At 39.7% G+C, this 12099-nt stretch overlaps 1 protein-coding gene across 2 annotated transcripts in view; it reads right to left on the bottom strand.

The window, feature by feature from the left end:
* Positions 1-12099, bottom strand: part of CPZ (carboxypeptidase Z) — a 34805-nt gene that overhangs the window by 1772 nt on the left and 20934 nt on the right. For both annotated transcript variants that reach the window (XM_053941377.1, XM_053941378.1), the window contains exons 7-10: positions 8489-8647; positions 4325-4460; positions 3117-3256; positions 396-495 (exon numbers count right to left, since the gene is read on the bottom strand). In XM_053941377.1, coding sequence (XP_053797352.1) covers positions 396-495; positions 3117-3256; positions 4325-4460; positions 8489-8647 — 535 coding nt within the window. The remainder of the gene's footprint in view (positions 1-395; positions 496-3116; positions 3257-4324; positions 4461-8488; positions 8648-12099) is intronic.

The following is a 12099-nucleotide window of genomic DNA, read 5'->3' as shown; positions in this document are numbered from 1 at the left end:
ATTATTCTAGTTGTGAAAATCAGAGGGGATCCTACTGTGCTACTTACAACATGCTTACAATAGCTCAACTAATTTATTCCATCAAGGCTCCACATCTCCACATGCTGAGTTACAGCCTCTGAGCAGAGCAGTTGCCATATTCCCCTAAACTCTGGCTTTGGTGAACAGCACTGTTCCAGGTGAAATTTTTCACATCAACTCCACCATCCCAGAGACAGGACAGACTTAGCAGTCAGCTTAACATGTCTTTCTCTTGTTATTCTAGAAGGGAACCCCCACCCAAGCCTTCAGTTTTTCATTACGGTGTCATTTCTACCAAACATGACAATACTTTTGCAGGTTAAGCTCTCAGTACTTTCTCTGCCCCAGGAAAAATCCCAAACTAAAAATATTACCTGTAGTGACATCATGCTGAATGCCCCTGACTGAAATACGAGCATTTTTTATTGGGTTGCCAAACTTATCAGACACAATTCCTTTTATCCCCCGATGAACCTGGCAAAGCAAAGCAGAGTTAGATGGGAGTCACTACAATACCACCTCCTTATCACAAGGAAACCTTTGTAGAGAGGAAATAATTGTCAAAAAGTTCAACCCATTTAGAGGCTCTCAGGAGATAATGCCCCTTCAGATCACATTGCCTAATTAGGGAGGTCCAAGGGGACTGAGGGAAAGGGAAAATGGAACCAGAGCTTTTTTGGGATAGGTATGTAGCTCTGCATTGAGAGACCCTTCTCTGCACCTATCACTGGCACCTCATGGTCTGACTACAGCATTTAAGGACTGTTTCTGAATGTCTGCCCTAGACACAGAACTACAAAGAAATGAAAAGTTAAGGCTTTCAAAACCAATCTGATGCTCTGAACACAATGAAAAGGCATCATTTCAGGTACTTGTGACTCATCATCACTCTGCTGCCTACACTTCACTGCTTGTCAGAATGTCATGACAGCAGTGTGTGTGACAGCCATTTCCCCTTCTCTACAAGCACAGAACAGAGCTGTTGAGAAATGTGCTTGGTGACAAACTAAAGAGCAATGTGAATTTTTTCATACAAGGAGGTGCATAAACAGCTATACTGGAAGTTCAATAAAATAAAACAAAGCAGAAAAAAAGTTTAAAGTATTTAAACATTAAGCCTCTTAAGGTTCTCTTTTTACAGTGTTCTAATTTTAAAATATTTTATATCAGGAAATGTATATGACCTTTTTAAATGAAAAATAATTCCATTTTGATTTTTTCTCTGAACAGCTATGACCAACTTGAGTTGTTCTTTACTTCCCCACCTCCTCTTTTCTCTTCCACTCACTTTCCCTTTCCCAGTACCCTTGTCACAAGAGAAGACTAGAAAAAAAAACACAAAGCATCAAAATAATAGGAAAAACACATTTTCTGTTGGAATATAAAGATGTTTTAAAATAACCATTAAATTATCCAACTTTACAGTACTTGATAATACAAAGTTTGAAAAAAAAGTCTGGTCTAGTGAAAGCAGTTTTTAATTTAAGGTGAGACTGTGTTGTCACTGCTCTTGTTAAGCAGCTGTTCCATACTGAGTTAAGCTATTCATTGGAAAGTTTAGGAGCAACTCAATATAAGGATTTGAAAACTATCCCTTATAGTGAAGCACTGCAATTTGCTTTGCAGCATGAACTTGGGGATTTATCATATGGATAGAGAGTAAATATGGTCAGAAGAGTCATCTCAGACTCAAATTCAATTTACAGTGTAGACATACTCAAAGTAGTATGACCTCATCCAGCTTCAATACTAATTTTGCAATTACAACATGACAGGATAAAAATGACAAAACTGAAATTTCTTTCTCAATCCTGCTTTGGTTTGCTTTAGTAAATGTACTAGTTTTCATTTTTCCTCAAATTGGTATCACATGAGTTTGGCAGGGTGTTTTGATATTGCTTCTGATGGGGAGAAGAGATCAGCGTTTAGGAAAATGAATTCTACTTCTGTGTGTTGAGCCAAGTATATTTGTACACACACCAAACAGCCTGGTATATATCAGAATAAGAAAAGTTTGAATTGGTTATGGCAGACTTAATCCTTATCATGGGTAATTCAGTCATCCTTATCTGTAAAGTTGTTTTGCTTACTGTTCTGCGTTTACTCAAAAAGCTTTTCCAGCACAGACTTCTACAGTATCTCACACTATAAAATCTTTACATCTTGAAGACTTCAATTGTAATATATATGGATTTAACCCAGCTCCATTTGGATTCACTAAAACTCATTTTCATCAGACAGCTGTAAAACGAAATGAGTTTGGTGGTCTGTACTGTAGACTTTATTGAATGATCATACTTACCACAAGTAGCAAGAGGTTGCTTAGAAAGGCCATAAAAACACTCCTAACAATTTTAAATTACTGCATGCTCTATCAAAATAAGGCATGACAGAAAGCTAATCTACTAATGGCTGAGAGAAAGATGAGCAACTTCTGTTTCTGTGCTCATTTACTTATTGTCAGTGAGGTATTTGTTTTTGCTGAACTTAAACTTATTATTAAAAATGTCATTTAAGTGGCATGTTTTAATGCTCAGAGACACACAGTTCTTCCTTTAGAAGATTTGTCTTCAGGTACTTAATAACTACTTTCATAAAGAAATCAAGTGTGTAAATGGCATTTCTAGCAAGATTTTAGCTGAATCTAAATTTCTTGCTGTGGGACAGTAGGGTTTGGGACACAAACATGGAATACAGAAAGGAAAATTTCAGGAAGCTCTCTGGAGAGCAGATCTTGTTGCTTTAGTCTTCAAGAGGAAGGTTGATTCATACTTTTCTGAATATCAAGGTTTTCTCTAGTGTTAAATTTTGGACAGTTGATTAATAATGCTGCCCAAAGTATTCACAGATAATCCTCTTTCTCACTATTTTCAAGGCCTTTGCAGTCCTCAATCTCAATCCCTTCTGCAGCATAAACAAAATACCACCTGTGTCTCCTGCTAGATAAACTGAGGCACTGGGGCCCCTGGAGGCGTGTGGTGTTTGATTCAGCATCATCTCAAGAGCTAACCAGGAAAACAGCAAAGAAATTAATTTTAACAATGAATGAAAAAGAAAAACAGAAAGCAAAAAGGTTTCTAAAGGGAGAGCAGTACCATTTCCATGTAATTCAGAAGGGCACCTTTGTTTTCATGCCAGATTGTAAACAGTTCTTCCTCCAAAGGAAACTTTTCACATCCTACCTCCACAGTAACTTCAAAGCAATTTGTGTGAAGGTAATTAAAATCTGCCATACCTACAGGTTTAAAAAGAAAGAGGAGAGCTCATAAATAGCCACGTAGCTTTTAACTGGAGCTTTGCTGCTGCAGTCAGCTGAATGCTGTCCCCATGGGTGTGGGTTATTACACTGTAAAAAGTGCTTGCTAATATATAAAAAGTGTTCAACAAATTCAGAATTCTACAACTTGTTTCAACTATAAATTAACTAATGACAAAGACACTTCTTTCAAGCAAAAGTGCATAATTTTACATTATTATTCACCTGGCCAAGAAGTAGCAATAGAGAAATAAAGATTGGTTAATCACAGTAGTTGTATCAGAGGTGATTGCCAAGGGTCACCAGAACAGAAAAGACCTTTTGCCATTGTTATGTTCAAAACTGTTTCTGTACAAAAGACATTGGATACAATTTAAGGAACAATGTAAGCCAAAGAGATCTAAACCTAATTCTCATGCATTCCCCAAAGCATTCCAAATGTGTAGTTTCAACATAATTATTTGGGGATCCAGCTGAGTCCTGTTGGAAAACACAACTGAAGCACTGTTGAAAATTTATGAACACTGATATTTTATCCATGCCAGTATTGCAGGAATTCTAAAGAAAACAAAATACTATTATTGGGGAAATCAAATTAACAGCAGAAGCACAAATGAATTGGATGTTTGTCTCTGTTGTAGTTCTCCCTGAAAAAAAAGAATTTATTTAAACAGATGAGAAAGCACATGCATTGTCTACAAGATGGATTCAGACTCATAAGGTTAAGGAATGAGAGCATAGCATTAAGCATTTATTTCTACATGTCAGATTTGAAAATGAAAATATTATAAGATATAACAAATTTGACCCTTGCATAACTTGTTAATTTTCCTCAAGTCCCATTGGGGTTGAATGCATCCCATGTTATCTGCATAAAAACATTACCAACATAGATTTTACTACTTAAATCCCCTACAAATTATGTTTTGCATGGGTATGACCTTAACCAAACTGAAATGAATAAAATCATTTTATTCAAACCCTGGTGTCTTATAAAGGTCACATAGAGGTTTTACCTCACTTGATATGATGGTAAAGTGGTTTTACCTCCAGTGAAGCTGTACCACTCAGCACCATTAATAATACCTCCACGTTTCACAAAATTCCCACCACAGCGAAGTTCGGACCGGTCCGAGATGACAGGATGTGCATCTGCATAGGCTTTAGCCAGCATTTTGAACACCTGTAACAGACATGATTGGAATATGTTTGCTTTTACAAACTGAAAACTTTGCCATTGTTATTAACTATTGCTGTTGTGAGTCCAGACAGCGAGCCACCCTGTGTCCTCAAGACTGAAGGAGGTGATGAACTGCTCTAAAAGGAAGTTTTGTTTGTCGCTAAGAAATTTTGGTTTGTCTTCTTCACTAGGGTTCTTCTTTGCAATCCAATATATTTATCCAGGGAAAACATATTAAATACCAGTAGATTTTTTGATACTTGGCCTCAATCTACCACCTGGGGCAGGAGTACAGGACATTTTTGGTTGTACTTCAAGTCCCAGATTTTAAAGTTGAAATTTAGGCCTCCTTTAGGTTTTGGTTTAGCTTTTGATAATTTTTACCCTTCAGCCCAACTAAATCTTCACACTGAATGCTGTTTAAAATAGTCAGTGCCAATTTGCTTTGCACTTATCACTCACACAGGAAAACCTGCCAGTTTGATCTCAGAGAGAGCTCCTTCTGTGTGGGGCAGAAACCATTCCAAAAAGTGAAGGATAGGACATGATGATGTAGGATGTCACCACTGATTTCCAAAGAGTGTTGACACTGATGAAGAGCAGAGCAGTCACCATGCAGAAAAGAACAGTGGCAGAACTTGTAGTGAAGACAGAACAAAGAGCAGTTATCTGAAGAAACAATTTATTTGAATCATGTTCCTGCCCTCTTCTCCAATGGTTATTCCAACCTTGTAGAAAAATCCTTCCCCCTCCTTTTTGTCTATTTGGACCTCATCTGCTAAGGCAAGAGTCTCAGATTTCAGCATTGAAATCACAGCAGTTATCAGATGCTACTTGATGCAACTATTCATCATCATGAGTTTAATTCCATATCGCTTAAGACAATGTGTGAAAGAAGTTCGGCAGCTAAAATCCTAGTTTTAGAAGTGATCCTAAAGCTTTATCCTAGTGTTGTCATCAAGGATAAAGACCCAAATGACCAAGCACACAACATTGATTGATATTTATGATTGGTTCTAATAATCACATGGCTGAGCCAATTATGGGGTCAGGTAAGTGAGCAAGGAAAGGTAGAAAGAGAGTTTAATGTAAGTGTAAAGATACTTTACTAAAATACTTCTGATGACCAGAAACTAAAAATTCAGTTGCAAAAAATGCTTTTGCAACTCCCTTAAGTTTCTGTGTGTCTAAATATTGCTCAGACCAGAAAACTGTGTCCTTCAAATTTTTGCTGAAAAGAAATAGACCTTAATTAAATATGTTAAGAAGAACTTAATTAAATATGTTAAGAAGAACTTTTACTGCCACTAGTTTGGTGCCAGACTCAATATCTTTAATTTCTACAGGAATTTGGGTCCCAGTTCTGAACGTTCTGAAGGTAATTGTTATGAAGTTTAGAAGGTGTCTATGTCAGTTAGGAGTATGATCCTCATCTTTTACAAAGACATCTGCAGATGTTCTATTCCCAGTGACCAAGCCTCCTTGGTCACCAAGAGGCATAAGGGTTTTGCCTGGCCTATAGTTCAAGTGAAAGAAGGCCAGTGGTGGTGAGAAGAGGATAAAAAAAGTTCCTGGATAACAATACATTTTTTATCACTTAGAAGCTAATGTATGACCACGTATGACCAGTCACGGACCTCATGGAAACTTAGATTTTTAGGTATAATATAGAGGAACAAAAAGGGAAAAAACAGAGGAATCTTTGTGACTTTGGTAGTGTGAGGTTTCATTCAGTAAAGTGAGGTCAGTGCTGTTACCTCAGCCAGCACTTTTACCCCACTGACCATCACAGGTTGGGTTTTTCAGGGGGAGGGAAGGGAGTGTTTCAGCTCACCAAGGGGAGTGAACTTGGTGTGGACCTTTCTGCTCTGGTGAGCAGAGTCATCAATTCAGTTTCTTGTTAAAAAAAAAAAGTGTTAAAACATCCATCTCCACAAATCCCAAAATATGGGAAAGTTTTTAGGTAGGCTGAACCAGATTCAAGAATGTGAGTGTAAGGACAATGGTCCAGCCTTGAGACTCCTTGCTCTCAGCCAGTACTGCCCCAGGTTGTGGTGCAGGCCAAAAAGAGACTTGAAATCTGCAGAGTCTTGGAGCAGAGGAGAGGATCCTTGTGCTTCCATGCATGCACCATGACGGACATGGGGAGGCGGAAGCACAGATGCATTTTCAAATGTGGAAACATGGTTTGAATATATTTCTCAAAATTTGATTTTTTAATATCTGGCTATCATCTGTTTTGCCGTATTTCACTCTGGTCTGCAAGTTTCCTCTTGCAGAGCAAATGTAGCAGGTCAGCTTTCAGAACAATGGTATGGCCAATGTATGGCTGATAACCAAACTACTGTATTTTGGGATGCAGCTTTCCTGACAGCAGCAGCTGTAGATCACATTACTTAAATGCAGATCACTTCACTGGTGCAGGTTTTATATATTTCTGTGAAAAATTTCAAGTGATACTGACAGGGCTGTTAAGGTTCCTGTGCTGAGTCATTTGAAAAATCAGTTTTCCACTGAAGACATCCCCAGCCCTGCCCTGCATGTTCTAAACTTCCAGATTTGTAGCCAAATTCCCAGACTTTGCAGTCACTGACTATGCAGCAATCACCTGTATAGGGTTTCCTGTCTTACTGTATTGCAAGCCAGGAGTGCCATTAGGGTTTGTCCAGCTGTGCACTACACAGGGAAGGAGCCCTTTGTCTGTGTGGCTGCATCCTTTCACTCAAAATACACGTGCTGTCCAGGAGTGGAAATGATGGAAGTACTGCTGTACTTCCATTCCAGGGGTGAACTGCTTGATAAAGCACACATGGCAATATTCCTTCACCACCTATGCATAAGATACCTTAGACCAGGCAGTGGGATGTAAAAGCACAATTTTCTGATTTCCCCCAGCCCTCAGCAAGAGGTTCTGCAGCTTGCATTAGTACCCACCAGATATTTCTTACACAGGCTTGTTGCTGGGCAGTGCCTGGTTAATTTTACTGCTAAATAATTTTCATACACACATAGTCAGCAGGCATTATACAGCTCAGAAGAAATGGACTGATACAGAAAATATTTAACAGTCATATATCTTTAAATATTTAATATGTGTTAGTGAGAACTGTCATTTCAGAAGAAGTCAGCCTAGAGATATGCTCAAAGATAAAGGATGCTTCAAGTCAAAGATCAACTTCTAACTATTTTCAACTGTTCTTTGTTTATATAAAGAACCACTTTTCTTAGGAGGCCACAGACATTTTTAGCACACGCTAGAAGGCTGAAAAGCTAGCTGTTCTCCTGGTGGGCATGTCGGCAATGAATACTAGATTGAGGAAACCAAAGGGAAATAGGAAAGATGGCAAAAAATTTCACAGAAGATTTACAGTGAGTCCCAAATGAGGAACTTTCCAGGGACAAGAAGGGGAAACCAATCCCATTCATCTGGTTTGGAATAAGTGTTACAAGGCTGCCACCATATGGCAACAAATCTTTTCCCCCCCCACTCCTTATGGATTCCATGGGAAAATAAAACTGCTGGTCAGGCATGTTCCTTTTCTTCTGGAAACCACTGGTAAAAGTATCACAGCCCACTCCCTTTAAAAATTAAAACCTGGATTTTCTGTACTTTATGAAACCTAATTTGGCCTCACAAAACATAGGTAAATCTTTCCAGACCAAGCTGATAGAGTGTAAACAATCCTGTATTTTAAAGTACATTAAGTAAGTGAATAAATCAGAGTCACATATTCTGAGTTGGAAGGAACACACAAAGATCATCAAGACCAAGTCTTAAGTGAAAGGCCTCTGTGGGAATTGAGCACTTGACTTTGGAATGATTAGCATCAGCTCTACCCAAATAAGCTGATATAATGTTATATATATGTACATAGACTTGCATTATGTATATAAATATGTCATTTAATACATACATGCATACACATACACACATGTACATGATCTAAATTAATCACAGTTTGTTATTTATTAAATGTTTCCATAGTTCTACAAACTGAACCAACATCCTAACTCTGCAAAAATAATATTACCTTCTCATCAGGTGTAGGGGAGAACATTTTTTCTTCCATAGGATGCCTTGAATAGTCATAAGGATAGGTCACAACCAGCTCTCCCCCATGGAGGCTGGCAGAGAGCACAAATGGGATAGACCTCAACCACTTCATGACTGCTTTTGTCTCAGGGGCCACCTGAAATCCAGGAGAAAAAAAAAATAGCTGTGACTAGCCATGCAACTGCAAAGGGATTTGATCCTGTGCAGGATGAAGCCCAATGGAGAAGAGACTGTGTCAAAAAGAGAATGTTGAAGCTCTTTGGCTCTTCCAGCCCAAAAGTTACTAGGGAAGAAAATCAGTTTTCTCCACGGAATGGATGATACACATTGTTCACTGTGGAAAAACTGGAACAAAAAAGGAAAGAAAACATTTGACAGAAGAAGAATTTCATTACAGTGCCATTTTCAGATGATGATGGCAGTACTTTAGGCTGGAAAACATGTGGCATTTCATCATTACTTACCTAACACCCTATCTAATTTCATTTCTGAGTCAGCAGGATTGAGTTTGAATGGATAAACTGGAAGAGGGGGATAAATTTGCAATTCTCATCCCTTGTTGAAAATGCATTTGCTATCCTTAGGTGCAGGTTAATCTGTAAATAAATGAAAACTAATGTGTATAAAGCACAGCATTGCCCACAGTTTGCCTGCAGTGAGCTATGGCAAATAAGTTACCAAATTTAAGGGTTTTTGACAGTCCCCCCTCAGTAACAGCAGCCAAGGGAGAGGGCAGCAGACTCCAAGAGATGCTCAGGCACCCGGCATGCAGGAGGCTCCTTCACCCCGTTTCTGAGGAGTAATTTCTGAGACCTGCTCCTGTGTTAGTTCATTCTTAGGGATAACAGTGGCATCTGGTGGCCGGTCCCTGCAAGCCCAGACTCACGCCAGTGCCCCCGGAGAGCTGAGGTTCCTTTCCTTGCAGCTGGGGGAAGGAAAACCTGAGGAGGGCAGAGGCTGCTCATCTTCACCACTGCAGATCTGCAGGTTTTATAAAAATGAGAAATACCTGTTATGATGAACTTAGTGCAGCATCTATTTAGGGCTGCTTTAGGATTGCTTATCACCCTCTGCTTTGACTCAGCTGTCAGAAAACCAGGCAGCCAGGGCTCCAGAGTGCTAGTGACTAACAGTGTGCAGGGAAAAAACATCCAGAACAAGAAAAAAACTACCAAACCAACCGAATAAAGCCCCTAAAGTCCTACATATTTGTGTTTCAACAATAGTAATTCCTGTTTTCTTTGGATCAGTCCCTAATCTGCTATTGTTAAAAATAACCTTTGGGGATCTACAAACCCAGGAGTGGAGCAGAGAAAAACACTGTGAAGGTGCACCATGCATGCATTACAGTTCCATCAATGAGGAAGGAAGCCAAGGAAAAATACATGTCTAAACACAGTTTTACCTGGAATGATTTAAGAAGATATTGCCCTGTCTGCTCCTGCCCTAAGCAGGAGACTGCCTCCCTATAGATGCCATAGTTTTTAAATTAGTCCTTCTAGTGTTTGGGTTTCCTTAAAATGCCCTTCTGTAGCTATTGAGATAAATGCTACTCTGTAGCTTTCAACTTTGGCATTTTAAAGAGGCAGCTTAAAAAATAGGATGTAGCAACTGATCAACTAAGGAACACAGAATGAATGCACTTTGCACACCAAAAGCCTAATGAAAGTTTTTTTTACATCATAGGGGAGATTAAACACAGAGTTTCCAGGAAGGGCATGACATGAAAAAAAAAATTAAAAAGGCAGATAAAGGGCATTCCAAAAGGAAAGGACTTCTTGCAGTCTCACACACCCTCTCACACAATGCAGAAGTGGGAGAAGAAAGCAGCCCCCAGGCTTCCTGACAAGAAACATGGCAGTGTCCGAAGAATGCTATCTGCATTAAAGTATTTGGTTTTATGGCCTTTGTACAGTGCCCTGGGATGATCTGATCATGATCTTTATCCCAGTAGTGCTTTGGACTGAACCAGCCACTTCCACCTGAACCCTGGAAGTTCATCCTTTGAGCCCATCTCTTCTGAAGAGAAGACCCCAGAGGGCTTGGAAGGGGCTGTCAGAGTCACTGCCTGCCCCATGGATTGGACAGTTTGGGAGTTTCTGCCAAAAATGGGGTGGTTGAGCCCCTGGAACAAGCTCACACCTTCCAAGTCCATAGCACCAGCCCTTCTGAGGAGGTTGCTGCCCCAAAATCCCATCAGCTCCCTGCCTGCTGCAGCTGCCCCAGCTCCTGCTGCCCAGCCAGAGAGGCCATGCCTGACACAGCATCAGCCCTGCTCTCAAACAGCAATCTTAGGCCTTGATAAGATTTTTAAGTTGCTTCTGCAATTCAGTGGACAAGAGTAAAATGAAGTTTTATTTGAGAGCTCCTGATCAGCCTTCATCCTGATCAGCCAACTGGCTAAGCAGATACCTGCATAAGCCCCAAAACAGCGCTGTCTCACAGAGCCAGTGTCTTACTGAAGTGAATGTTGGGAAAAAAACCAGGAGTTTCAATGTTGCTATTTTTATCCTAATAACATTTCAGTGACATAAAATGAGCATATTCTGGTTCAGCTCCACCAGATGATAGCAGATGCTATCTATGCCACTCTGGCCTTTGACTTTTGTATGTGAGTTTTGTAGAGTTTAATTATTTTTTCACCAGGCCTTTTGCTTTTAAGTTAGATGAGATCAATTTTAAAGTATCTATCTCACAAGAACAATTCAGAGCACAACTAGAAAACAGGGAAATTATTTCTGCGTGAGTATGAAGAACGGCCACTACCCTTTTTAAACTCGAATCTCATTTCTTCAATTATACTACAATTAGTCACTGTCTCCATGGCTTTCAAAGATTTTTTTTCTCCCTTTAAAAAACAGCCAGACTAATTTTCTTAAAGAGTATGCCAGCCTCCACTGGCATAGACTTCCAAATTCTGTTTGAACCAAGACAATTGAACTATATTTCATATGTAGCCTGAGGTCTGTCTGTCTCAGCCCTCAGACCACTTATTACAATAATTCATAAAAGTGGGGTAGAAAACACTCTGAATGAAGCCAGGCTTTCAGGGAGCAGGAGCTCTGGCTGAGAGCTCATTTTCTGCTTCCTGATCTTTATACATTGCCCTGCAGCATTCAGGTAATTACTTTAATAAGGCAGGTAACAAACACTGTTAAGTAAATGAAAGGGGAGAGGCTGGTGTTGAAACATTCAACCTAATGCTCCTCCATGCACAAAGCACCACTGTGAGAGCCATGGGCTCATCTGCCTGACAAAACTGAAGGTCATTAAGGGACAGCTGATTTGGCATCCCGTGGTACCATCAACTGAGGAGACACAAAGCTGTGAGACCACTTACTGCCAGGTTTGTGAACCATAGGAAATTACAGTCAGCAAGGGGATTTTGTGGTGCCACTAAGGCCACAGGTCTGGTTCCCTCATATGCTCTGTAAAGCATATGGATTTGGAGATGTTTTGAGTGTTGTTTATGTGAGGACCAGCTTTGGGGCCCAGAGAGCACCTAGAAGTCCCCTAAGCTTTGGCGCTCTGAGGAGTATCTTGGATGGCCATCTTATTTTTTCTTTAAAAACAAGAAAAGGTTTGCAG

This window comes from Vidua chalybeata, chromosome 4 (genome assembly GCF_026979565.1).
Source record: "Vidua chalybeata isolate OUT-0048 chromosome 4, bVidCha1 merged haplotype, whole genome shotgun sequence".
NCBI lineage: Eukaryota > Metazoa > Chordata > Aves > Passeriformes > Viduidae > Vidua > Vidua chalybeata.
Note: the sequence above shows the minus strand (reverse complement) of the source record. Positions and strands in the feature narration are given on the sequence as shown.